This window comes from Strongylocentrotus purpuratus, unplaced genomic scaffold (genome assembly GCF_000002235.5).
Source record: "Strongylocentrotus purpuratus isolate Spur 01 unplaced genomic scaffold, Spur_5.0 spur5_scaffold_15, whole genome shotgun sequence".
NCBI lineage: Eukaryota > Metazoa > Echinodermata > Echinoidea > Camarodonta > Strongylocentrotidae > Strongylocentrotus > Strongylocentrotus purpuratus.
The window spans coordinates 30,424,591-30,451,967 of record NW_022145600.1 but is presented as its reverse complement, the minus strand read 5'-3'; the positions used below and the strand labels follow the sequence as shown (position 1 = coordinate 30,451,967).

Below are 27,377 nucleotides of genomic sequence, written 5' to 3'. Positions count from 1 at the left end.
TCATTATATGAACAGTACAGTATCTTGAAACTACTTTTTAAAATGGAGGACAAGCAACAGCGCAATTTGCGCCACTACCACCACCAGGCACGGTTACTCTTGACCGAACGAGAGCGTGATCTCCTGCATGACATGCTGAAGGAGTACCAGAAGTACCACAATGCTCGGCAGTTCGTCTCCGATCTCCGCAGCATCCTCAACACGCCAGCCAAGATGGACCTACTCCGAGAGATCAGGAACCTGGTGCCTCCCACGTACCTGCAGGAGTTTGACACCTTGGCTCCGTACGATCGCATGGCCCATCCGATGGTCATGCATCTGATGCAGGATGCCCCTGTCTTTAAGAGGTCTCCTAGCTGGCATGGGAGAGCGTATGAAAGGACTTGTGATACGCAGAGTGAAGACTTGGGTAAGGAATCTTTGGTTTATAATGATAAAATGTCCATTTATTTAGCACAGAGCTTACAAATGTCTCTACTGCATTTAACATGGAGTATCATATTATTAGCCCAAATTTAGCAAAACTGCCTGGAGCTTCACTTGGGTGGCAATGGTAGATGAATGTCTTCCCAAAAGACATTTCTCCTGTGGCGAGACTCAAATCATGAACCTTTTGATCATACTGGTAGTTTGGTTATGCTGTGCTTGAAACTAACAGGTGACTAGTATAATTTCACCTGGGCGTCAAAATTCTAACTCCAGACCCCCAAATTCTAACTTCAGACTCCTAACTTTAAGAATGTTAACTTTGGGTCTATGATCCATACCAAGAAATTGTCAATTTGAACCCTCAGCCAAAGAAATACCTGTCTCAGTTTTGAGTTGCGATGTTCTGCTGTTTATATGAGTGTGGCCCAAAATTTGTTTCTTCCCAGAACACTAACGGTTGCAGTCAGTTGTAAAGATTGTTGCCAGAAAAGAAAGGTTGAATATTTAATGCAAAATTTAATGATTTTACTATAAAAAAATACCCCAAATTTTGTCTGTTTGGAGCTAGAAGGGCATTAATTCTGGCACCTATAAACATACTAGTAATATGGTAGGTGCATTAAAAATATACCTTATTATTATTATTGTTATTTTGTTATACAGTGTACTTAGATACATAAATGTATAGTCAATGCCCTGTAGGCTCCCTACAGTGTTAGGTGTTGGCTAATCGTTGCAGAAATTACAAATGTAAGAAAGCGTTTTAAGATTTGTTATGTCTTGTTGGTCTGACTTTAAAAAAAAAGTATTATAGAATCCGAAATCATCTTTCTTGGGCAGTGCAAAGACCCTCCCATTCGCTATTGATTTTTTACCAAATCCACCCAACCCAAACCAACAGAAGGTTATCGAACCAGAATGGACTCGCTTCTGTTTTTGTCTGAATTCTGATAATTTTCTTTTTTTACATCCTTACGCTGATATTCTTTAGAATCACTGGGGCATTAGCTCACCACAAGATATTGACTTCCAATAAAACCTTTGTTGCATTTGTGTAGTAATTGTTCTTAGATTGTACTATTTACGTCATTGAAGGGCTTGAAGGCTATCCATGCTACAAATGATTACATAAGGAGGGCCTGCTCATCAACTAATTACCGCATTCATGATCTGCTGAAGACATACATTTTAGCAACAAATTTCTAATGTGAATAGCATGAAGAATCACTGAAAAAATTAATTCATACATATTTTTCGGGGAAACAAAGTTTAGTGTTGTAATTATTGATGGAGTTGCAATGAGGGTGTGTTACGATATGGTTTTATTGAAATGGTGCATTTGAAAAAGTTCATTTTGTTGATGAAGTGTGGATTTAAATTTACATTTGATCAACTACATGTATGAGTAAATTACAACCCCAAATGAGCATGATGTACCTGAGTTGAGTCTGAAAGCCTCATTACAACACTCATACATGTACGATACTTATGGATAATGCCAGTTTTCAGGTCATGGCCTGATTTCAGGCCCTGACACATCTCTATTTCATTTTTTTTCTGACTTCATATTTTTTCTGGCTTCATATTGTACAGTACATATTGAACTCCAACATGTTTGGACCTCTTTTCTGGCTCATCGGGAAAAAAAAGTATTCCTTGAAAAAAGGATAGAAATTACAAGATACATGATGTAAACTCATGAAAGTAAACAATAAATGCGACGTACACTACAGTAGTTGCTTTGGTGACACTGCAACATGTCTACTAATAGTACATTTAGTTGATCAAATGTAAATTTGAATCCACTCTACGTCAACAAAATCGTCTCCTTCAGCTTTGCATAATAGCAATAACACCCTCATTGCTACCAAATCAATAATCAGTCTTTGCAGAGCGTTGCTTGCAAACAATAGCCGTTGTTAAGAGGTTAAAAGACATCCTGAAAAGGTTATCATTGTCAGTTCAATGAGGTTCATTAAGAGACCCTTCCAGGAGGGACATCTTGGGGTATTGTTGTCCTGTATCAAGAATGGCATTGACTTCCCATATGAGGGACAGGTCCTAATGTGCCTGGATCATTGTGTAGCTTAAATTGCAAAGATGATTTGTAGGGGGAATGACTGGTACAGACAGCCGGGTGATGAAATATTGACAGTTTTGGTCTTTAGGGTGCAGGGAGGATTCGTCTCGCCCATTGTCTTCAAGAATCTACTTTGCCTCAGGCTATGGTGTGGATGCACTTTGAAGTGGGTCTATGCCCTTATGTGCTATTGTTACAGGCTATTATGACTTGTTTTGCCAGTTAAGAGTTTTCTTAATGCCTACTTTGTTAAATGAGATCACGAATGCTTGAGCAGCCTTGAAGAAAATCATTTCTCACTTCCTCAAACTTACATGTACACTGTACAAATGTATATAAAGTTTGTGATCGGCTTAGCCACATGGCATACAATTGTTCAATTTCCAATTTTGTAAGCGCTTGCATTTAGAAGAAAGAAAGCATTGAGATCGAGAGAAATTAAGAGATACAAAAGATAGATAGATATAGATAGATAGATTGATAGAGTTAGTCGAGAGAGAGGTCGAGAGAGAGAGAGAGAGAGGTAGAGAGAGAGAAAGAACGAAAAAAGAGGGGTAGAGTGCCATGTCATAAAAGACTTCATTAATAATGATAGTATTCCACTTTTTATATAGTGCTTAACATTTACGATGTCTCTAAGCGCTTTACAGATATTATACCCCAGTCATTGCATTCAATACTTTTCCACTCCCTGGCGAGCATTCCAGCCAGGCGTTACTTGATGCTCAAAAACTGTTTGACCAACAATGACGGTCGCATCCTTTCATTGAGGAAATTAAGTTCACAGGGCATTAATAGTTAAAATCCTTCAGAGAGGACTAAATGGCATCAGTCCACTCACTTGCAAGATACTGTATGCAGGTTTTTTTCAATCGTCAAACCAAACCAAAAGTCTCCTCAGAAGATCCATCTCTCTTGATATTTTGACAGAATCATTTCTTATTCATCAGAGATTTTTGCACCTGCAAAGTCCTGTCTTTTGAAACTTGTTTTTCTTATTAATTGCTATAGAAGTACAGTATCTATGCCGCTATACATGCATGGGTGAACTCGCACCAAGTTGCCATTGAGGTGGGGGAAGTGAGCTCTGCATGTGAAGTCCGTTTTATTGATTTCTTTTGTATTGGGATTTTATAGGGTCTATGCAAGGTTACAGTTAGATGGTCATCAATTGGGTATTTAAAATAGCACCCTATAAAATATACTGTAGAATTGTGCACATCAGTAAAGTGTGTTTTATTTTCCCTTTTATTTTTTATTTTTGTATTATGATTACAGTTCAAATGTCATTTTATAGAAATTTTCTTGACTGTATGTAGCTAACTTTATGCATTCATAATTTCATACTACATAACAATGATTTTACACGTACAATGTATCTCAACTCTCACTGAAATATAATCCAGCCTCGGGCTTGTGTATGGATAGATTTATTTACTTAATGTCATGAATAGTTTGTACAAAATAGGGTGTTGCTATATATCCTAAAGGTTTATTAAAGTGCAACTAAAACAAAATAAACATTGTCTTTTGAAGTGAAAGTTTATAATAACTGTTTCTCTCTCTCTCTCTCTCTCTCTCTCTCTCTCTCTCTCTCTCTCTCTCTCTCTCTCATTTGGACCATGCAGATATGAATCACTATGTATCAACGGAACCCAGAGTTCTAAACATCACCAACAAGAATGAGGACCTGGGCTTCACTATCAAGGGAGGCTCAGAACAGGGTACTCCGGTCTCTGTGAGCAGGGTGGAGAAAGGATCAGAAGCAGGTTAGTGACTGAGAACAAACCTCTCTATAATGACCACACACCTCTATAGAGAACCGAAGCTGTGACAACATAAAAATCTATTTTGGGAATTTCTCAATTATTTCTTCATTTTCCCAAAGAGCATCAAAAATAATGTCCAAATGTCGAAAACCAATTGAATATGTTAAGTATTGGCTGAGATATGACCATCTGAATGAATATATTTCCAATATATAAAAACTCAGTGTTACATCGCTCTGGCTCGTAATGTTATGAACCAGAGCACTATAACACTGAGCTCCCATAGGAAATATGTTTATTCAGATGGTAATATTTCAGCCAATACTTAACCTATTCAATTGGTTTTCGACAATTGGACATTATTTTTTATGCTCTTTTGGAAAATGAAGAAAAAATTGGGAAATTCAATTTTTTTTTTTTTATGATGTCTCAGCTTTGGTACGCACCTCTTTAGAAAGGTCACCTGTCTTAGAAAGCAATGGAACAAGTGGCAGAAATGTTTCATTAACTTCCTAGGCAGTGTGTTCTAAGATAGTAATGATTTGATTACCTACAGTGTACATGTATTTTGATGTGAGGAGTCGTTTTAAATGGAATAATCGTGAAGTTTTGAGGGTCATTTACCTTTGAAGCCTGTTCATCCACATACGGTATCCCTTTTTTCTGTGTTTGGGGTTTTTAAAAGCTCCAAATAAGTGTTTGCTACTCTATAAATTCAATAGATTACATCTTTTTAATGCAATATTTAACAAATTAAATACACTAATGGGATGGGAAAAAATTTGTGTGATCCATTTTTGGTAAATAAAATACATGAAACCAAACAGACAAATGAATCTGTATAGCCCGATTTATACTATCACATTAACACTACAGTTCAATCAATGAAATAATTTCATATTCATTCATTACCATATTATTCTTCAAAAAGACTAATGAAGTATCATTGAAAGGGTGTACTCATTTCAATATGTGCAATACTTGTATTTTCCTCTTGATACAATTCACAGCATATTATACAAATGGAATAAACATATTGAAAAAGGCCTTGATAGACCATCGTATCATTAAGAACTGCATTTACGATACATCAATGCTACCATCTCTTTTAACTTAATTGGCTGCTGATATTGGAGCTTGTAATATGCCCAAACTCTATTAATAATCTCACATACTGTAGATATCAGTGCACGCCATTTACACTCTCCCTCTTCCTATATATATTTTAGCGCCCTTTCAATTTCAAAGGTACCAATTTACTGATTGACAAAGTGGAAAAGATAACGATGCTGCTACTGGTAGTACAATCTATTTTGACTGATACATGCCTAGAAAAGAGCCTGCTATTTTGACATCCTTAATTCATCTGCAGAAAGACCACCTGTCTATGAGTTCACTTTGTATGTGTCCATCGATACTACTTGTACACTGTTTATAGATTTTACTGAATTAAAAAAATTCACAGGAGCAGTGAGTTACATCACCTTCATGTATGTAGCTCTAGAATGCTCCAGATGAGCTTTGGAATATCAAAAAGGTGACAGTGCATTCACAGTTGCTGCTCCCAAACTTGAATAAACTACCCATATTTCTATGTAACTATCAATTTCTCAATCCTGAGAAAAAAAATCAATTAAAAAAATATTAATTAAAAAAAAATAAAAAAAATAAAATAAATCATCAAAGTCAAAATCAAAATCATCTTTTCTATAAATTGTAAAGCGCATTTGACCATGTACCGGTATACGGAAAGTGCGTTGTATACATTGTTTACAAATAATGTATTAATACATCAAGGTAACTGAGTAAATCTCAGTTTTGCGACAGTAAATCTCCTAAAGATCTCCTTCTAACCAATTTTTGTTTACACAATGTGACAAGTATGCATGTATGAACCCTTCTCAGTCACTACCGTATTTAGTCTGAATCAAACAATTAACATGAGTATTTTTCTCCATTTTCATTCAGAGAAAAATGGACTGGCAGTTGGGGATGAGATCTTAGAAGTGAACAACATTAATTTTGAGGAGATAGCCATCAGCAGTGCTATCCGAGTGTTACAGGGGTCTAAGAGGCTTCGAATGACAGTCCAGCACAACCCTGCACTAGCTCAACATTCACAAAGAAGACAATCAAAAGAGAAAACAAAATGGTGAGTAGCTAACCAGTGGGTGTTTCACGTAGACTAAGATCAACTTTAAGAGAGACCAAAGTGTGATGAAATGTGTGTGTTTGTATTTTTTCAAATTTTCTTTAGTCCTGAACCGTTTTTTCTCTTCCATTGCATTCCAACAGACTTGAAATTTGCTCATTTTGTATGTGCATGTTTTTATGTGATGGCTTTTAGTTGCAGTCTCCTTTTTAAAGGATGTACAGACAGACAGAATTAATTTTCCAAATTGCTAAAGCTTTGCAAGATAGGCCTTCATAAATTTGAGTTGTCAAACTCAGCATATTGTGCGACTATCTTATTCTTCAAAGGAAGACATAATGTGTACACCGTTGATCAAGCATCATTTACCCTCTAACCTGTCATGCACTTGTGGAGGCAGTCAAAATAAACACTGGAAATAATAATTTAGGTGTATTTCAGCAGAAAATAAACAGACATTTCTTAGAATGTAGATAAGGGTTATTTATTTGCCCCATCCCACAGGTTCCTGTCCCGGAAAAAAAGATTATTAATGAAAACACTGATAGTCTCTCTCTCTTTCTCTCTCTCTCTCTCTCTCTCTCTCTCTCTTTCTCTCTCTCTCTCTCTCTCTCTCTCTCTCTCTCTCTCTCTCTCTCTCTCTTTCTCTCTCTCTCTCTCTCTCTCTCTCTTTCTCTCTCTCTCTCTCTCTTTCTCTCTCTCTCTCTCTCTCTCTATTCCCTTTCATCGTCTCACTTTCTCTTTCTCTATAGGTAATTTGTCAATGAATGATAAAGAACATTTGTGCATAAAGTGAATCCTTTTACCTTAAATTAATTTTCAGATCTTTAATGATTACAATTTTTTTTTTTACTACGATCTCTCTTAATTTTGTAAAAATTAAGTATTCAAACATTTATAGACATGAATACATCTGGGACTCTAATCACCAGAGTATACAAAATGAGAAATTTCTTTGAAATTGTTACATTTTCCCATGTTATTTTCCCATGTGTTTAGGTTTGATACATACTCTCGATCAAGAGGCCCACCGGCAGGCCTCAATACATCTCCTCCTTCCTTGAACAGAGAGAGGAAAGTCATCATTCAGCTGGATGAAAAGCACAGGTTTATTGGCTTCAACATACGAGGGGGCAGCGAGTATGGTCTGGGAATATTTGTTTCCAAGTAAGTTTCTTGATTTATTTTCTCAGAGACGAGGATTCTGTCTCATCATTAAGGTGATAAGTTCATTCAAAGCAATTAGAGCTCCTTTTTCCATAATTTGTCAACATCAATAAGAAAAGAAATATAAAGGAAATTATCAAAAAGGAGTTGTCAAGGATTGCAAAAGTCTAGTGTTGTGATTCTATTATTATCGTTTATGAAACTTTTGTGAGTCTAGATCAATCTTCAAGGTTTCTGATAGTGTTACACTACAAGCCCTATTAAATCCTTTAAAGAAATGATCCAGTAAACCGCTTCTAAAAACAGCTGCAGCAAAATTTATAGTTTTATGTGTATAACAGGTTTATTTATGAATGGCAAGTTGGTTGAAAATAAAAGTACTTGTGCGCAACAAAGGGTTCCAAACCCATAGAGTCATTTTTACTTTCAAAGTCGTTTTTATTTTTCAAGGTTGTTAAAGGTATCATATTTGATCGACGCTTAATCATTCCATGTCTTTACTCTGACCTATTGCAGAGTACCAGAAGATATTAGTTTCTGGCTTTAAAGTGTTTCACTACAAACCCTATAATCATCTCTTGACTCCTTATCAACAGGACTGACAGGGGTGGTATGGCAGAGTACTACAAGATACAGGTTGGGGATCAGATCCTATCGGTGAACGGGACTAGCTGTGAGAACATCTCCCATGCTGCGGCCGTTGACCTCATCAGGGGTCAGAAGAGACTGGTCCTGATCGTACGTAGCATGGGACCAGACAATCTTAATCAAAGCCAAAACAGTAAGTCATGATGTGTTGGAGATCTTATATGTGCTATCATCTTTTTGATATATTGTCTGTTTGAACCCAGAAGGGCATTATAACTCCACCATATAGTCTAACACTTTATTCAATTCAATTCAAATTCAAATTCAATTTCGGTTTATTAATATCAACATATACAATGTACAATGCAGTAGTCCAGGGACCAATAATGCAATGTTTACATAAAATGTGCATAAAAACAGGAATGATCATATAAATGTATAATAAAAATGATAAAAGATAAAAAAAAAAAAAGTTAAAATCATTGTTCATACCTAAAGTTATATACATACATAAATGAATGATAATAGATGGATGATAATAAATGTTGAACCAGTTATTGCAAGTACAAATAATCTTTAAATTAAAAAATTATTAAAAAAAAAAAAAAAAAAAAAAAATATATATATATAGTGAGAGAGAGAGAGAGAGAGGAAATTATTATATTGCAATTATTTAATGCCCTTCTGGTTCTGAACAGATAATATGACAGATATTGTAACTCTGAAGTTGCCCTGTGATGGCTCAAAATAATATGTAGGTCTTGGAAAAAGTGCTACAAAGTATATAAATTATGACTAGCATCATTTTTCATGATTCCATTCAAATTCAATTCAATTCAATTCAATTCTGGTTTATTGTAAATAAAAACACAGAATAAAAAGTCTGGAGACTCATACAATGCAGTTTACAAATTATAAATACATACAAGAATAAAGAAATCAATACTTTTAGCAATATTTATATTAATTACTGATTCTAATGAACTAAACATGTAATATCAATCAATAGTTCTTGAAATCAGCTCTGATTAGTCCGAACATTGATAAACATATGAATCTGGGTAATATAGACACAGGCAGTAAACTTGCCCTGGGTCCTAAGATGTGGGATATGGGCGACTATTCAAGTGCACTTGAGTACACGTACTGCACACTAGGTCTACATGTAATACACAGAGAACTGTCATTTGTAGAACTTCAGCCCTGTCTTTTCATCCCCAAATCCTCTCATTGTGGTTGTTCTTACAAAATGTCTTTCCAGCATCTATTCAACCATTGAAAAAGAATCCCTTTGTTCTCTTGTTCTTTAACTACAGATACCCCTATCACTCCTTTCCACTTTTGTACTTGAGGCATCTCTTTGTTTTGTATTCAAGTATTTGATTGCCAACACATGTTAATCCTGCCTTCACAACCGTACCAATCACCAAAACATGTTTTGTTCTTGATGTACATGTAAAGGGTTCCCATTACTATACTGTAAAGATATTTCTTCTATAAAGAGACATTGCAGTTTAAATACACTCCCAATGTTTAACTATAAAACGTCTTGTTGCGTACGCACTTGCAAAGAATAGGGCAGGGCCGGAACCTTAGTCTGTGCGTGCCCTATATGCAGGGTTTTATGGGATCCTCAATTTTCTTCTTACTCCTCAACCGATTTTTATGCTCATTTTAAAGTGTTTAAAATAGAATGAATTAAATGTGTAGAACTTGATTATTTTGAGTTCTACAGGGTCAAAGAAAATATTGGCCTTTCCACATACGGTAGGAATTTCATAACTGAGTAAAGATCATTGATAAAATGTCCAAAATTCTTCATATCTTCCAATTATTGACATCCAATAATTGGAACTCACAGTGAGGGCTTTGATTTTCAGTTGCCATTTCTGTAAATGTACAAATGTACCAAGATGTAACTGATGTTTTTAGCATTCTTTGAGATATGTACAAAAATTGTACTTACTTCAGATGAGTAGAAACGACAAAAAAATCTTTCTCCAGCAATTTATGCCTCCTAGTTAATTTTGCATATCATTTGATCATCTCCTGCAAACGTGACACATGTTCCTTTCTTGGTGTGGAGATTGTTATCCCGAGTTCCACTTTATGAAGATTTAACAGCACAAAGCATTTTTCTTAAATACCACTGACAGCCTCGAAAGTCTCACACACTTCTTAAATATATCAGCTCATGACAGTTTCAAGATTCACAATTTTATTGTCCATATATAATATAGAAATTTGTTTTCCATTGGTGTAAAATGTAATATGTAAAACATAAGATGATTTGAATTATTAGAACATTTAAACGGAGAGTGTTTTCCTTCGTCACTGCCGTTAGGAGAGTTGCTTATATTCCGCTTATACAGGATTTGTATTTTCACCATGCTCCACATGCCCTCTCTTTATTATTCGATCGAAAAATCTTTTCTTACATTCTAAAACTTACCTTACGTTTGAAATCACACCGTGGTCATTTGTGCTTCCTGTTCTGTAAATCACAAAATTGATCATGAAGAGATCGAGGCAAAATGGCGATCCGTGTAGTCTTGTTATTTTAAGGAATATATGGTCATAGAGGAAGAGTCATGTCACATGCGAACATTACTATCGCCATTGCTATAATTTATATTAAAATGTAGGTCCCGATTGCGAGTTTGGTTTTCAAAGAATATCACAATATAGACGTTTTCAATATCATAACAGTGCAATGTACATGTAGTCTCTTTTCTCTATTCCTGGAAAAATGAGTTCTTCGTCGCAAGTTCTATTTTGAGTAAATGTTGCGAAATTATAAATAGTGAACATGATAATGGTTTACAGGAATTCCCCATCCGATAGTTCACCTCCTCTCCTTGAAATGTGAGGGCGGTAGATACCCAATCCACCTTTGATTTTTTAATGTGTAGGCGGAAGTGTGAATTATCTTTTCCTAATTATTGTATCATTCTTAGACAAAAAAATGCAACGTCGGAGATTGTACAAGCAATTTTCTACAGTATGGTAGTTACCTCTTTTATCGACGATACTGTGTCTGTGTTGTCAAACCTAGGTTTGCAAGAACTTAGAGCTAAAACATCTTAATTAGTCGTAGAGATTATCCCAGAAGATACTAAGTTTAAGCATTTTTGTCTTCTTCCTTCGAGTACAGGGTACAACCTAATATGTACTGTGTAATATTAATTTTAGTGGTCGTTTATGTTAATGTTAAAATCAAACATTCTTGAAACCAAGAGGATGGATCTATACTCAACACATGATACATCTAGACATAAATTTCAAATTGAAGGAAAACTCCTTTTACTCCGAACTTAATAAATTAAAAAAATGTTGTTCTCTCTAATTGAAACAGAATCACACAGGCCACAAAGCACCACTCCCTCCATGATTAGTGCAGATCAGCAACAACAGAAATCACCCCCATTTCCTAATGGACCGGTCCCTCCCATCCCTAAGCAGAACAAGGACTGGCTGACCAGAGCACCGGCTCACGGGGGTGTGCAACGTCTTGATGTGAAGGACATGAAAACCAAGCAATCTCTTGGAGAGAATGTTCCAGTTATAATGTCAGCAAGGCAGAATAACCAGGTTTGTTGACCTATCAAATATACATTCATTTTCCAGGAGTTTTCACATATGTTTGTCAGATTTGTTCTTATTTTCTTATCAAATGATTTGATTATAACAGGGCCCGTTGCACAAAACTTACCATTGATGGTAACTTTGCCATCAATGGCAACTACCATGGTTACAGGGCTCAACAGCCAATCAAAATCAAGGTTTCCATGGTGGTTACCATTGATGGCAAAGTTACCATCAATGGTAAGTTTTGTGCAACGAACCCCAGGTGTACAACTCAGAGAATATTTCTGTTCTGACCATCATTGTGTGATCAATGTTTTAGTATTTTGCTTGCATTATATCTTGACTGTATTACCAGACATTTATATATTTTCCAGACATTGCTTTACTATTTTATCCTCTTTAAAATTGTAATATATTCTCCTATGTTTCATGAGATAGATTCCTATTCCTTGTTAGTTCTTTACAAATCTTTTGTTGTTTCGAAGCTACATTTGTCATCTTATTCTGTCTTTCCCAATGCTCCTCTTTAATTTTCTCTCCCTCTGTAAAATTTTTAATAAATATTCTTTAATTATGAAATAGATTTAATCGTACCCTATGACATGATAGTTCTTCAAGAATCATTTGCTGATGTTTCAGAGCTAGATGTGCGATATTAATCTTTTCTACATCGTGGTATAGGCATCAACTACATGTACATTATCTCATTGCAAAGTGAACATGGCATGATACTACTGTGAACATTATTATATCTCTTGAACTGTTTACTTCCCATTACATCCAGGGAGGTCCTCATCTCAGTAACACCACAATCACGGACCATCTCCCCAGCCGCCCTCCCTCTGCCCAATCTCAGCAATCTACCCAGAGGACACAGCCATACCCCCAGCCACACCCCCAGGCACACCCCCAGGCACACCCCCAGGCACACCCCCAGGCACACCCCCAGCAGCAGCAGCAGCAGCAGCATCTCAGACAATCAACGCCCCGTCCACCCCAGCAGATGGTAGCGGGCAGGGGAGGGGACAGCGGGGGTAAGGAGAAGAAACGAGGCCTTGGCAGGTCTCTCAGTGTCAAACATCCAGGAGGTAAGAAATGAGATTGATCTTTGTTTGAATTCCATGCTGTTGGTTGAGATTCATATCTTTATACTTAGATTTACAGTTTTAAATTACAGTCATTTTTACAAAAGATAGTCTTTCAAGGGCGAGAAGTATAGAGAAAATAATACAATAGCCAATTTAGCTTGATGTTACCCAGTTTGTGTAGTAAAATATTCATGTGAACTACGAAGATACACCAAATAAAACAAACATTGAATTTAATTCAACACCACAATCTATCGTGTATTTTTTTTCAAATTTCAAAAAGCAACTCCTTATATGTGAATCTTTCAAGCTAATTGCTTGTATTTGAAGAAAAAAAGTGAAAGAATTGTGTATTTTTAAAAATCCCACATATAAAATTTTTGAATCATTTTTCATTTTTTGGTAACAGAGAGGAGACTTCCAGTGATGGAGCAGAGTCCCAAGTCCAAACAGGTCAAGGTCAAACGAAACAAGACATTCCGTGCCCTGTTTGGCCTCAAACCAAAGGTCAAAGGTCACGAGAAGGAGGAGCACCATGGAGGAGGAAACCGGAGGAGCCCTGAGAGGGAGATCCTTCCTCCTCCCTCACCGAAGAAGGTAATTGACCAGGAGATCCTGGCGGAGTCGTTTGAAGAGGATCTGGCTCGGGTGGATCCCATCGGCCAGGAGGCAGGAGCTAATGAAGAGGATCTAGGTGTGGTGGGGGTGGAGAAGGAGGGCAAGAGACATAGAAAAGGCAAGTTTATTTGGTTCACGTTATGACTGAAAAGTAATTGAAAACAAAATCTGTTTTTGTTTGTACCCAATTATGTGTACTGCGATTTGTTAGTGTATGTATTTACTATTTTACATTTTCAGGTAGAAAATAAGAAAAGAATTCAGTTGTATCATCAAAAAATAATCTACAAGATATACAAAACTAATTGTTGAGTTCTTAAAAAATCCTGATAACTTTCATTTCAGTTAAGTTATGGTTCTGATATCTCAGTAGCTATTACATGTAGGTATGCATCATAGTATTGATAAGTAGAATTGATAATGTACCATAGGTATAAAATTGCATTGAACTTCTTGGATTTAAAGCCCCACTGTACTACCTGTAGCTACTTGCTCCCTCTATATAGAAAACAATGCCTAAGCGGTGACCATTGGTCCCCAAAATCCTCTTTTTCTTATGTTAATTGAGAGATGAGTTGATGAGATAGCCACCTGTCAGTGACCACGCTAGGTGGTCTAATCCCTGTATGCCAAACTAGTATAGATGGGATTTAAATCTTGTTGATAAAGTGTATTAATAGAACTACCCACTGCAACGGATTTACAAAAAAGTGCCATTAGTCAAGAAACATCCTTCCTAAGCTTGTACATCTCTTGTTCTGTATTTCTCCAGGGAAGAGTAAGATGACCGGTATCATTGCAAGTTTCCGCAAGACCAGGCCGGAGGGCATCGTAAAGAAGCGTCACAACATTGCATTACCTCCTGATGAGGAACAAGAAAGACCGCCCTCTGCTGACCGTCCTGGATCAGCGACCAGCTGGGCTTCAAGGAAAGATAGTTTAGGGGAATCACTCAGTAATAGTAAGTCTTTGATATTTCTCATGTGTGCAGTACTAAAATGAAGTAGAGATTAAATTTCCTCCAGAATCATCTGAGAGAATCAAGTCTTAGTATTAAACTTGATTATACAGCAAAACGTGCTTTAGTAACCACCTGTATTGAAAGCCCACCAGCTTATAAATGTAATTTTTTTTGTTTTGCTTGAAATATGTTTCTCATTGAAACCTGTATTAAAGTTTACAGGAAACCTCCTCTTAGAGAGACAATATATTCATTTCTCTCCTTTAACTTGAGTAGTTTCACTGTCCATGTATGTAATTGGTGTCAAACATGTACATGTAATTATCTAATGGGGGAAACAGGCCTTTAACTCGAATTTAAATCGTGCAACTTTGACATTAATATTGATTTTACATCATAAATTTGAAGATACCATTATGTTTTTTAGCACTTCCATACCCCAACTTGTTATAGGGACTGTTGTTCGTTTTAATTTATTGATTTAAACTTGCCATAACCCCTCCTTTAAGCTTTGATGAGTCTCACAATTCACAATGTATATCGTCCTTTTTGCAGGCTCCCATGGCAGTCTTGGGAAGCAGAAGGGTGCTTTCATGGCCGGAGCAGGCACACAGATAATGCATGCCCATGCAGCCTCGGCTAGTCAGATGCCCATACTCTCAGAGGTTATCAAGAAAACACTCAATGAAGATGAGGCTGCTGCTGTTCACAGGCATATCAAAAGGGTGAGACATAATTTGGGCTGGAGTCTGTGTAAAATAAGTGTTGTATCACTATATTAATTGAGAGCTGAGTTGATGAGATAGCCACCTGTCAGTGGCCTCGCTGTGTGGTCTAATCCCTTCTGGCTGAACTAGTACAGATGGCCCTTAAAGGATGCTTGACCAGAAATTTCATGAATTTGTCAAGTGCAAGTACAGAGGGGGAAGTCTAAATACTATTCTACCAGCAAAATCCTTTTAAGAAGGGGGATATATCAGGGTAAGGAGCATATTTACAATGCAATGCTTTACATCCGATTAACATGATATTTTATTCGTTATCTTTAATTCTGTGTCATATGCACAAGTTAAGACACTGTATGACAGTTGATGCTTATAGAAGCAATCTACTTCCTACACAATTAAGGTTATTGTTCAAAGAAATTATGTAAGAGTGGGCAAGTTGGTATCCTAGTACCCAAAGACTCTACAAACTTATAGCTCGGGATATGATACATTTTGAAGAAAGGCAATTCATTTTCTAAATGTAGATGATGGAACTCTGGTAGGACAATTTTCAGATTCAGAATATTGAATGATAGCGATGTCTGTGCTGGTGTAATGCCCATTGCATTTGTGAAGAAGGGTACTGATAAGTCAAACAAAACTTGAATTAACGGTTATAGCGAAAGTCTCTTTCCGCTTTGAAAGTGCTTTGGAAACCAAGACTTCTTAATTTTCTTTATATTTTTTTAATTCACAGTATCATACAGAAGGTGATGTTGATTCTCTTGTCACTCCGCTGCTGGCAATCCTGGACAAACCAGAGAAGACGGTTCTCTTACGAGAAGTCAGGTCAGTAAACCAGTCTGTGTAAAAAATACTTCTGTGTATAATATTTGATTTTCTGTGTAAAATAGTCACAAAAGCGGATCCCAGGCCAAATTTGAAATGGATCTATAAAAGAGGCCTGGGTCAAATATTTCCTGGTACATACAAAGCTGAAAGCAAACCTGAAACCAATATATTAGAAAAAGCTTAATGTTCGAGGATGTTTTTCACGCTCTTGTACATATTGCTTTATATACAAATATAACTCACTTTCAGTATGGACTGGGTTAGTGGTTGCACAGTGCCACCCCTCCTAATGATAACTCTTAACTGCTTTTTGTTTGACAGGGGAGTGATAGCACCCTTAGACCTGGCTGTCTTTGACTCTATGGTGTCTAGGAGAGAGCTGGAAGCAAGGAATTACCTCAACGCCAAATCAGGTAGGTTAATTCACCTGATAGTCTAAATCTGCTTTAAAGATACTATGTCCCTTTTGCAGCCAGCATCAAATGCTGCAGAACTTTGCAGGAATTACGAATATGTCATGTATGTCCTTTCTGTAAAATTTAAACATTAGCAGTGTCCAAGTATTCAAATTATGCAAGGAAACCCGTTAACCTTCTAGACTTCACTGTCAGACACTATTAATGACTGACTGAAATATTTTTTTCTTTGGTAATAACATACATAAAATGAGCTGTTACAGGTACATGAGCATTTTTTTACATCAATAAAATTGAACTGATTGAATCTTTGTGCAGCACAAAACGTACGACCATTCGGTAAAAGGGTCTGAAAATCAGACTATTACTTAGATGATTGCAATCACTTAATTCGATTCGACAAAGACATTGCCAAACCCTTTCGTTTTGAGGGAAGTTCTAAGTTATTATTATCTTTCAAATGCAGGTGCAATTGAACTTTTCATTTTTTTGGGCTGGCAAATGGCAAATGGGACATAGTACCTTTAAATGACCACCTGTACAGAAAGGGCACCTGTCTGTGAGAAGAACATTCATAGTTTTTAAAATGAGACAAATCGATCAGATTGTGTGTAAAAGAAAGGGCAAGTGTCCATGATCAGGGAGTCACTTTACATGAAATTAAAGGTATTTCCATATTGTTATGGCCAAATCAGTGACTATTTTAACCTATTTTAGCTGTGAACTTAAAACCTGTTACTAGTATGCATCACTGTAGGGAGACAAATGATCATATTTTGAGAATGTTGGTTTAAATGTCAAGGGTTGTAGTGATCAATTGACATATGAGGCAAAGATACCCAATCCCTTTAAACATGTCTTCTTTATTTTCTTTTGATGTGCATTCTACAGGTTCTGTATCACCAAGGCTATCATACGACAGAAAGGCTGTCCATGATCAGCTTGATTCAAACCAAGCAGGTGAGAAAAGTACTTGAACACCACAAACTTTTACAACTTAAAATGTGAATGCACTACTTATAGCTACTTGCGCCCTCTATATAGCAAACCATGCCTAAGTGGTATCCGTTGGTCCCCCATGATCCCCTTTTTCTTATGTTTCTTGAGAGCTGATTTAATGAGATAACCACCTGTCAGTGACCATGCAGGGAGGTCTAATCCCTCCTGGTAAAACTAGTGCAGATAGGCTTTAAAACTTCTATGAAATTTATAGCATCTCGTCTTCTAGTAAAGAGGTCAAGAAATGCAATTTTTTTTCTGCACTATTCCTTTCTATATATAAATATATTCAATATTGTTAGGAAATAATAAAGGAACATAAAATACCTGAATGACAGAACTTATTTTTTATTGCTAAAGCCTCACCTTTATATACTTTGAGATACATTTTTGTTTAGAAAAAGACTTTGTGGCCCGAATTCACAAAGCAAGGTTTGAGCTCAGACCAAGGTTTGACCTCAAACCTCCTTTTGTTTCGCCAAACCTCCTTTTGTTATTTACAAACCTGGTTTGTAAATAACAAAGGGAGGTTTGGCGAAACAAAAGGAGGTTTGAGCTCAAACCTTGGTCTGAGCTCAAACCTTGCTTTGTGAATTCAGGGCCTATGAGATTAAAACAAAACAAACAAAAATCAGAAAAAAATCATCTTGAACAAGTTATATTGTTTAATATCAAGAACATTCATTTTTAAAGGTTGTATGAAAATCATCATTTATGTCTGAATTGAAGCAAATGTTTTGTGATTTTACAGGTCCCTCTAATAATAACGAAAGGAAAACAGATAAGCTGAAGAGACATCAAAATGAGTTAGACAGACTGAGAAAACAAAGACAGGAAGAGGTGAGACAGGCCAAGCTCACAGCCACCGGAAGATCCTTAGACGTTGACCCTTCACCCTACGGACAGATTGGTTACCCTGCGAACCAGAGTCGACATGGAAGCTTCGACACCTACTCCCAAGGAGAGAGGAGAGATCAAGCCCCATCCTCGTTCTCCACCTTCAAGGGGGGTGTGGCTAGTGGCAGTGGTTCTGGAGGGGGTAGTCCCGCAAGTAGCATCTCGGATGGAAGCCTCTCCAAGAAGACGGCCAAGAGGGTCCTCATCAACGCAGCTCCGCAGATCATCAGGACAAACTCCACCGGGGATGATGTCTCCCCGCGCAGTGACGAAGTAGACGGTGTCAAGGACAATGGGTTTGAAGATCGGTTCGGGAGGGGGAGAAATGATCATGGGTCTGGATGGGACCCCTATGAGACAATACCAATCGACAGGCTGGGTGATGAGAATGGTGAATCGCCAAAGATACAGAATAATGAGTTTGCGATGAGGGGACAGGTGGGTCAAGATCCCGGGGCGATGAATAGGGATGATTTTGATCCTCCATATGCGACTATCAAGACTAACCCATTGACTGGGCATGCTCATGATACTACCGATGCGAATGAGAGTGATCATGATAGCGTGGATTCCGATTACAGCGTTGGTAAGAAGAATGGAATGTACCGCATCATGGGCAGCGATACAGACGAGAACTGGGACGATCGGGGTTCACCATCAAGTCCTTCTAAATCTATGCCGCACAAGCTGAGCCCCATCCCTGCTTCCCCGCCCTCTCCCAGAATCATCGCCCCCACCCCGCCCTCGTCCCCTCTCGCAGCCAGCCAGAACCTTGACGTTCTCCTCCAAGTCCGGCGAGACCAGGTCTCGACCCCGAACCACCGTGACGGGACCAGCTCCAATCGCTCCAGCGGAAGTAGCTCTGATGATCCTATCTATGCCCAGGTCACTAAAGGTGCAGCTAAGACGCCTGCTAACTTCTTGGATGTGAGGGATTATGTGGACAGTGCCTCAGAGTCTGAGAGCGGTGGTAAGAGAGTGAGCTTCAGTGACTTCAATTGCTCACCAAAACCCCCAAGGAAAGGCATACTGTGAGTATCAATTATAACATTTGAGGATTGTTTATATCACCTTTAATGATCTCCCTCTCTGTTTGATTATTCTTTAGAGTGAAAGAGATGTGGACAGGTTTAGCGGTTAATATTGTACAAATTAATATAAAATCTCTTAAGTTTGTACTTTGTGCACCTGTAATTTTCTTGCTGTTATTACTTATTGGAATAATTTGATCAAACAAACTGGCCATTTTGCATCATCGTCTTAATCTGATCGGCGTGATGAGCGGACGTGTTATGACCTAGCTCTCTCCAACAATGAGCTAAACTGAGCTATACTGGAAATATTACCTCGAAAACCTCGAAAACAAGAACTGTTTATCGTTACATGGACTACCGCTTGTAGAAATTGGACCCAAAACCCTTGATTTACCAGCAAAACATCAGTAAAAATGCCTACAAGATCAGGAAAGCCAAGACGAGAAGCTGCAGCAAACAACGGGACACACCCAACCATTGTCCCTACCCAAGGTGCCGTGGAGAGCCCACCAGCTCCCGCTGATGTATCGGGCGGTACAAAGGAACCCGGTAAACCGGCGCCAATTCACGCATCGGGAGATCACGTGACCAAGCTACGAAGCCCCGCGGCGCCAGAATCTACTTCCGTAGAGCCCGATGCTGAACTCAATTTAGCCATTCGGCAAGTATTAGAAAGTCTTCTCAAAGACGACGAATTTGTGAATCAGCTCACTCGAACAATTCAAGGAAAGCTTCTGAATGATTTAAAGGAGTCAATTTGTCAAGAAGTTTTGGACTCGTTGGAATTTAATTCTGCAAATCAAGGGGATGTGATGGCGGCGATGAGAAAGGAAATAGACGAATTAAAGGAAGTTAATGATGATGCTGAGCAGTACTCCAGACGTACATGCCTTGTGATAAGTGGTGTACCTGAGAGGATGAATGAGAATACCGATTCCAGAATCATACAACTCTGCAAGGAGGACCTCGGTGTCGATATCAAGATGGATGACGTCGAACGTAGTCATCGACTTGGGCAGCAGAAACCCCAAAGCGACGGATCGACGAAACCGCGCATCGGGACGACCAACTATAGCCACACACCCAGGAATATCATCGTTAAATTCAATAGCTATCGCACCCGAGAGCAAGTCTACAGTGCACGATTCAAGCTAAAGAATCTTAGCGATGAGAATAATCACCATGTCTACATCAATGAAAGCCTCACTAAGAAGCGGAAAGAACTACTCTGGAAGGTTAGAAACAAATTCAAGAAAATCATTGATAAGACATGGACACAAGATGGACGTATCTGCATTAAACTGAAAGAAGGAAAAGGAAGAGTGAATGTCACAAGAGAGAGAGACTTAGACAAACTGAGCGTATATATGAGAAATTCTGCTATATAATTTGAACTGAGTGTTTGAGCCTCCACCCACAGATGGTGGTGCTGGAGAAATTATTCATGAACTTGTATGTACCTGTTTGCCATTTCGAAACAATTTACTCTTTGTAACAAAATGGAGGTATTATTAGAGATCAAAATTATCCCAAATTAATGCCAGCTTGGCTCATGTTGAGAATTTCAAGCGTTATATTCAATTTAATTGAGAAGGAGACGAACGTTATTTCAAATTAATTGTAATTATATTTCAAGTTTTTTTGTGTGTCCTATTTCATCATTTTAACCATGGTCAATGTCTTTCCTTGTAATATATGTGAGAAACCCGTAAAGTGTAATCAAAAAGCGCTACTTTGTACTAAATGTAACCAATGGATACATATTTCATGTGGAGATGTATCTTCCAAACAATATGATGATAAAACTGAACAGTTTCACAATTGGCAATGTACCAAATGTATTTTCCTAGAAATGCCGCTTTGGAATGTTGAGGATATAGTAAAAGATAGAAATGTGAGCTTGAACCATACAAATTCTGTTGATATAGACATTGACTTAAGTACGAATACCTGTACCTCTATAAATGACTTTCCAAAGGGTAAAGGATTGAAAATTGCACATTTAAATATTCGTAGTCTTAGAAATAAGGTGGATGATCTGCAATTATATTTGAAAGAAAATCCGTACGAAATTCTGACCTTGTCAGAAACATGGCTAAGTGAAAACATTTGTAATTCATTGTTACAAATTGATGGGTATCATTTTGAAAGACTAGATAGAGACGAAAAGGGAGGAGGAGTTGGATGTTTTATACAAAAAAATATATCATATATTAGACGACCTGATCTTGAAGACCGTGAGTTAGAAATTATGTGGCTAGAGATAAGACTACACAATCACAAACCAAAGTATCTTGGAGTTGTATATCGTCCACCTAACAGTAGAAGTGCTTTTTTCAATAACCTAGAAATTAATTTAGAAAATATATGTATGTTATCAAATGATATTGTAATATTAGGTGATTTAAATTGTAATATGTTAACTCAGAATAATCTTTCAAAGCAGATACATGATCTGAGTGACAATATGCATTTGTCTCAGCTGATAAGGACCCCGACACGTATAACCGTTAATAGTACAACCCTTATTGATCTAATTCTTGTGTCAAATAATTTGAAATCACTGGAGAGTGGCACACGGTCTATCGGTCTAAGTGATCATTTATTGATATACCTTGTATTGAAAGAAAAACCACCGCCCTCTATATGTTCTGTGAGTACCTACCGTTCATTTAGAAACTTTAATGAAATTTTTTTCAAAAATGATGTTAAAGATATAAACTGGGATAATTTGTACTTAAACAATCACAATGTTGAGAATATGTGGAATATTTTCAAATGTAAATTCAAAGACATTTGTGATCTTCATGCACCGTATGTCACAGTAAGAAAACGTTCTAGGGGGTCACCTTGGATTACCAACGAATATTTATGTATCGCAAGAGATAGGAATTATTTTAAATGCAAATTTGATAAACACAGAACTACAGACTACTGGGAAAAGTTTAAAGAATTCAGAAATAAGGCAAATGTACTGAACAAGAAGTTAAAGAAACAATATTATAAGAATCTTTGCATTGAAAATGGTAATGATATGAAAAAATCCTGGAAAGTACTCAAAGACTTACTCCCAAAGAAAGATGCCAATTCTGATCATAAAATTCTTGTAAATGACCAAATTGTAGTAGACAAAGAAAAAGTAGCAGAATTGTTTAATGAAAGTTTCAATAATATTCAAAGCCAACTAACAGGAGCGAATGATTCTCATCTCAATATAAATGCATTGCAAACATTACCGCAAACAGCACATGAATTCAAATTTACAGAGATCGAGGAATGTTTTGTATTAAAAGAACTACTCAAGCTTGATGTTTCAAAAGCAGTTGGTATTGATGATCTTCCTCCAAAGCTACTTAAAATAGCTGCCCCACATATTGTTAGAGTCTTAACAGTATTGTTCAATTGTTCATTGTCAAAAGGGTACGTTCCTCATGACTTCAAAGTTGCTAAAATAACCCCTATTCATAAAGGTGGAAACAAAATGGAATTAACTAACTACCGACCTATTTCCATTCTCCCCACAATGTCAAAGATATTTGAAAAAGCAGTGCACAATCAGATATACTCTTACTTAAACAAACATTCTTTGTTAAGTGAACGGCAATCAGGTTTTAGACCAGGGCATTCAACTCTAACATGCTTGACTGAAATAGTCGAAGGTATACTTGACAATATGGACAAAGGTCTGGTCACTGGAGCCATTTTTCTTGACCTGAAAAAGGCGTTCGACGTTATACCACATCCATTGATTATTAAGAAAATGTTATTGTATGGTATTGGGGGAGTTGAACTTGAGTGGTTCGAATCCTATCTATCTAATAGGCAACAATGTGTATTCTTGCAAGGGACTAAGAGTAATTTTCTAACTGTGAAATCAGGAATTCCACAAGGATCAATACTGGGGCCATTAATTTTCTGCCTCTATGTGAATGATATTTGTAACCTGCAACTCCATTCTAAGACAAAGATTTCCTTATATGCAGATGACACGGCAGTATTTCATCATGGAAAGGATTATAAAGTTTGTGAATACAATCTCCAAAAAGATTTTACCCGTATCTTGAAATGGCTAAAATACAATGGACTGTTTTTAAATGCAAATAAAACCAAAACAATACTATTTGGTTCCAAAAGAAAAATTCAAAATAATAATATTTGTATTCGTTACAGTGACAATGTACTCGACTCAGTCGAAAGTATGAAATATCTAGGTGTAACACTAGACAAAAGCTTAACATGGTCGTTACATGTAAACGAAGTTGTTAAGAAAGTATCGGGTACGATTGCCTGCATTAGACGTATACGCAATTATATTTCCCGTAAGAATCTTATTACATTATACTTTTCTCTTATCCTACCGCATTTAAACTACTGTAATTCAGTATGGGGAAATACTTCGAAACAAAATCTAACAAAGTTGCAAAAATTACAAAATAGATATGCACGATTAGTTCTTCGTGCCGAATATTTTACACCCCAAAATGTTTTAATGAGTAAATTGAAATGGCGGTCATTAGAGGAAAGAATTACATATCAGAAATGCATCTTGATTTTTAAAATCATAAACGACCTATCACCACCATATCTTAATCCATGTATAAGTAAAAGACCGATATTATATTCTACTCGTTATGCTTTAAACAGTCCATTATTCATTCCAAAGTGTAAAACAAATTTTAAAACGAAAACCTTAGCGGTTTCAGGAGCTAAAATATACAATAAATTACCCTATCATATTAAAAATTGTAAGTCGCTGCAAAGTTTTAAAAAGAATGTCAAAACCTTTCAGTTTCCCTTGTAAACATATTTTCACGTTAATTTGACCTTTATTTATTACATTTCATTCATCTAGTTTTTTCAATTTGATAGTTGTATTTTTTTTTCCTTATAATTTATTGTTAATGCGTGTTTTTCGTTACCTATGTTTAATTATTGTATATACCATGTATATTTTACCTTTGTATGTATGTTTTGAATTCATGTTATTATTGTACATGTTTTTTATGTGAATACAGGGCTCTCTGGGAGAGCAGGCTCAGAAATGAACTTGAATGAGACCACCCTGTTAAAATAAAACTATAATAAAAATAAAATAAATAATCATGTTAACTTTTTAACAATTTCTTTTATCATGTAAGAACTTCTCTCTATGTGTATTTTCTGTGAGATTTGCTAACTATAAATAAAATCGAAGCATAAGAAATCCCAAGCTGTAATGGCAAATAGTGTATATCAGTTCTAGTCGATACATCATTGAACTACACAATATATGTTTCCTTGCAATAACACCCGAGGGAACTGTTTCTCCCCCGACCAACTTACAATGTATGATAAAATTAAACTGTATGAAATGGACTGTAAAATATGTGTTCTATTTGATTCCCTACTTAAACGATAGACAAGTTTTGGAAATGCCCCCTCTCAAAAAATGAAATGGAAGCTCTTATTACCAATCATGTGAAAGAATATGTTTTGACTATTAAATATGTGATGATACAAATTTTGCCAGGAAACCGCCCACTTATTGATTTATTTGGTAAATTATCATATCTATCCGGCCTAGACAGATATCGCGAATGCACTTTAACATTGAACATTTGGGCATATATTTCTGCTTTTTTGCAAATTTAGGTTGAAGTATTGCCATCTAAACCCCTTACAACAATCTTTAAACAATATTGAATGGATATTTTGCACCCAAAACCCTTTAACCGCAATTTTACCACTACCGGTCTTTATCTTTAACAGTAAGAACAGCTTCAACCGTGATGAGCGTCCCTCTGTACCCATCAGGAATCCTCAGCTCTACCTGGACGATGACGACGACGACGAGCCTTCTCCCCTCAAGGAAATCATCAAGAGCAGGCGAGGCAAGTCACCCATCAAGCCTGCAGCTAGGAGAAGGATCGACGGCTTCCCGGGGAGGGAGATCTTTGAATTTGAGCTCTCCAAATCACAGTCCTCACTAGGTAGTTTACCATTTCATCATGTACTTTTAACTTCTTCATTTTATTGACAATTTATTTAATTTTTCTGACTGTTTTTGTACTCTTTAGAGGTGCTGTGGTTTTTCTTTAATTTAGTCTGGGTCTGTATAGGGCAGGGATAGCAGTTTTCAGGCAATAGCCTGAATTCAGGACCTGGTGAATTATTTTCAGACCATAGTTAAGGGTTATTTGTGTACAAAGTAGATCATTCTAGGTGATTTTCTGGCCCTCTGATCAATTCTAACTGGCATCCCTGATAGGGGTATCACTAAAGTACTAGGGTAATGGGGGGAGTGATTCCTTAGAAACGTAAATTGGCACAAATCAATTTTTCACATAATTAAACAATTACAAAACTTGATAAGGGTATGAATAATTTAGGTGTTAACTGTAGATATATTTGTGCACCGTATCTTGAACCTTGAAAGTGGTAATCCCTGTCAGCAGCTCCTAGAAAGTATTGCAGGATGAAGCCATTTCCATGCATGTTGATATCATCATCGCTTTAGAGAAGTAAAGTTTAAGTATTGCTCCAATTTTTAATGAAACATTGGTGTGATAGGTTTGTCCATCTATTTATTCAAGCCCTCCGAATAAAAGATATATATTGATAGGATCAGAAAGAATTTTTTTTGTCCTTTATCACAGTAAAATGTAATCTTCTGTGTTTCTATGATTTGTATTCTAGGACTAAGCTTGACCGGAGGAAAGGACTATAAGAACCAGCCGTATGTGAAGGTAGACAGGATATACCCAGGAGGTGCTGTGGCAGATGATGGCAATCTTACTGTAAGCTTTATAATATACAAAAGTAAAGTAAAGTAAAGTACATCTGAAAATATATACCCCTACCATTCTTCATAATTGTTTTTATAGCAGCGTTTTCCAACCTTTATTTTTAGTCACGGCTCCCTTTTAAGAAATACAAAGTTTCGCATCACCCAATCTTAAATTCATCATAGAAGATTCGCTTGCGTCACTCTGGCACCAGACGAGTGCCATGTATACACTTAAGGACACATTTGTTTTTAAATTTTGCGAGCGCGTAAAGCGAGCGAAACTGACATTTTTACAAAATGAAATTTAATATAACTAAATTTCTCTCGAGGCATGCTTAGAGATGTCTTGCAGCACCATGGTTGAGAAATGCTGTTTTATAGACTTATAAGGCACTATATAAATCAAATTATTACTATAAAATATCAATTCCAATTAATATAGGAACTTTCGATTAATGGCATCTCTTTGCAAGTCAGGGCTTACAATAGGTTTGAAAGTTGTGTGGATTAAGCTTTATGGACCTATGTCAACAGAATATTCCATTTGATGACTCATTACTGACTCCATTTTATTTTTCAGTCTGGTTGTGTGTTGGTTGGAGTGGACGGAGTATCCCTACTGGACGTCAGCCACCATCAAGCCATGGAGATCATCCGGTCAGCGTATAAGGATAAGAGCAAGAAAACCATGCAGATTGAGTTCATGGATGTCCTTTAACCCTATACCTGCCTTGGTAGACTAATGAAGCAGACAATCGACTGCCACTATAGACATTTGTCCTAACTTTATATCGGTCACCATCAGGCAATGGAGATCATACGGTCAGCGTATGAAATAAACAATGGACTGCCACGGTTAACTTTTGTCACACTTATATTATATAGGTATCATTTTACTCAAAACAATGTTCTTTAAGTCTTTAGCAGCTTCCGTCAACAAATGAAATAAACAATGGACTGCCACGGTTAACTTTTGTCACATGTACAATGCATATATTCCATCTACTTAAAACATTGTGGCAGTCTTGGTTTTTTTTCCACAGTGAATAAAGAGTAAAAGATCCATCTCCATCCCCTTATATCTTAACAACTTCATGAAACTTCCAAGATGCTAAATTAAGACAATCATGTGCGTGAATTTTTAGAGTGATTTTATAATTTTTTTAAAAACTTTAGAGAAAGACCTGATCATTTTTGTTTTTTGTACAGTGATGCTAAAGTTTCGCATCAACTTTGTACGTGAAAATAAATCAAGTGCTTTCTAAT

The 27,377-nt window shown here is 36.8% G+C and overlaps 1 protein-coding gene across 1 annotated transcript; it reads left to right on the top strand.

Moving 5' to 3' along the window:
- LOC575423 (PDZ domain-containing protein 7) lies at positions 1-27,377 on the top strand. Its single transcript, XM_030986158.1, has 17 exons — positions 1-409; positions 4,138-4,278; positions 6,247-6,430; positions 7,430-7,597; positions 8,194-8,378; positions 11,541-11,776; positions 12,558-12,861; positions 13,271-13,597; positions 14,252-14,440; positions 14,996-15,165; positions 15,905-15,996; positions 16,321-16,412; positions 17,307-17,375; positions 18,166-19,342; positions 25,094-25,314; positions 26,021-26,121; positions 26,692-27,377. The coding sequence occupies exons 1-17, from the start codon at positions 43-45 to the stop codon at positions 26,827-26,829; spliced, it is 4,161 nt and encodes a 1,386-aa protein (XP_030842018.1). The 5' UTR covers positions 1-42; the 3' UTR covers positions 26,830-27,377.

Coding starts and splice junctions, on each gene's coding strand:
- LOC575423 (XM_030986158.1), top strand. CDS start 43: ATGGAGGACAAGCAACAGCGCAATTTGCGCCACTACCACCACCAGGCA. Junction 6,431..7,429: donor TCAAAAGAGAAAACAAAATG/GTGAGTAGCTAA, acceptor CCATGTGTTTAG/GTTTGATACATACTCTCGAT. Junction 25,315..26,020: donor CAAATCACAGTCCTCACTAG/GTAGTTTACCAT, acceptor TTTGTATTCTAG/GACTAAGCTTGACCGGAGGA.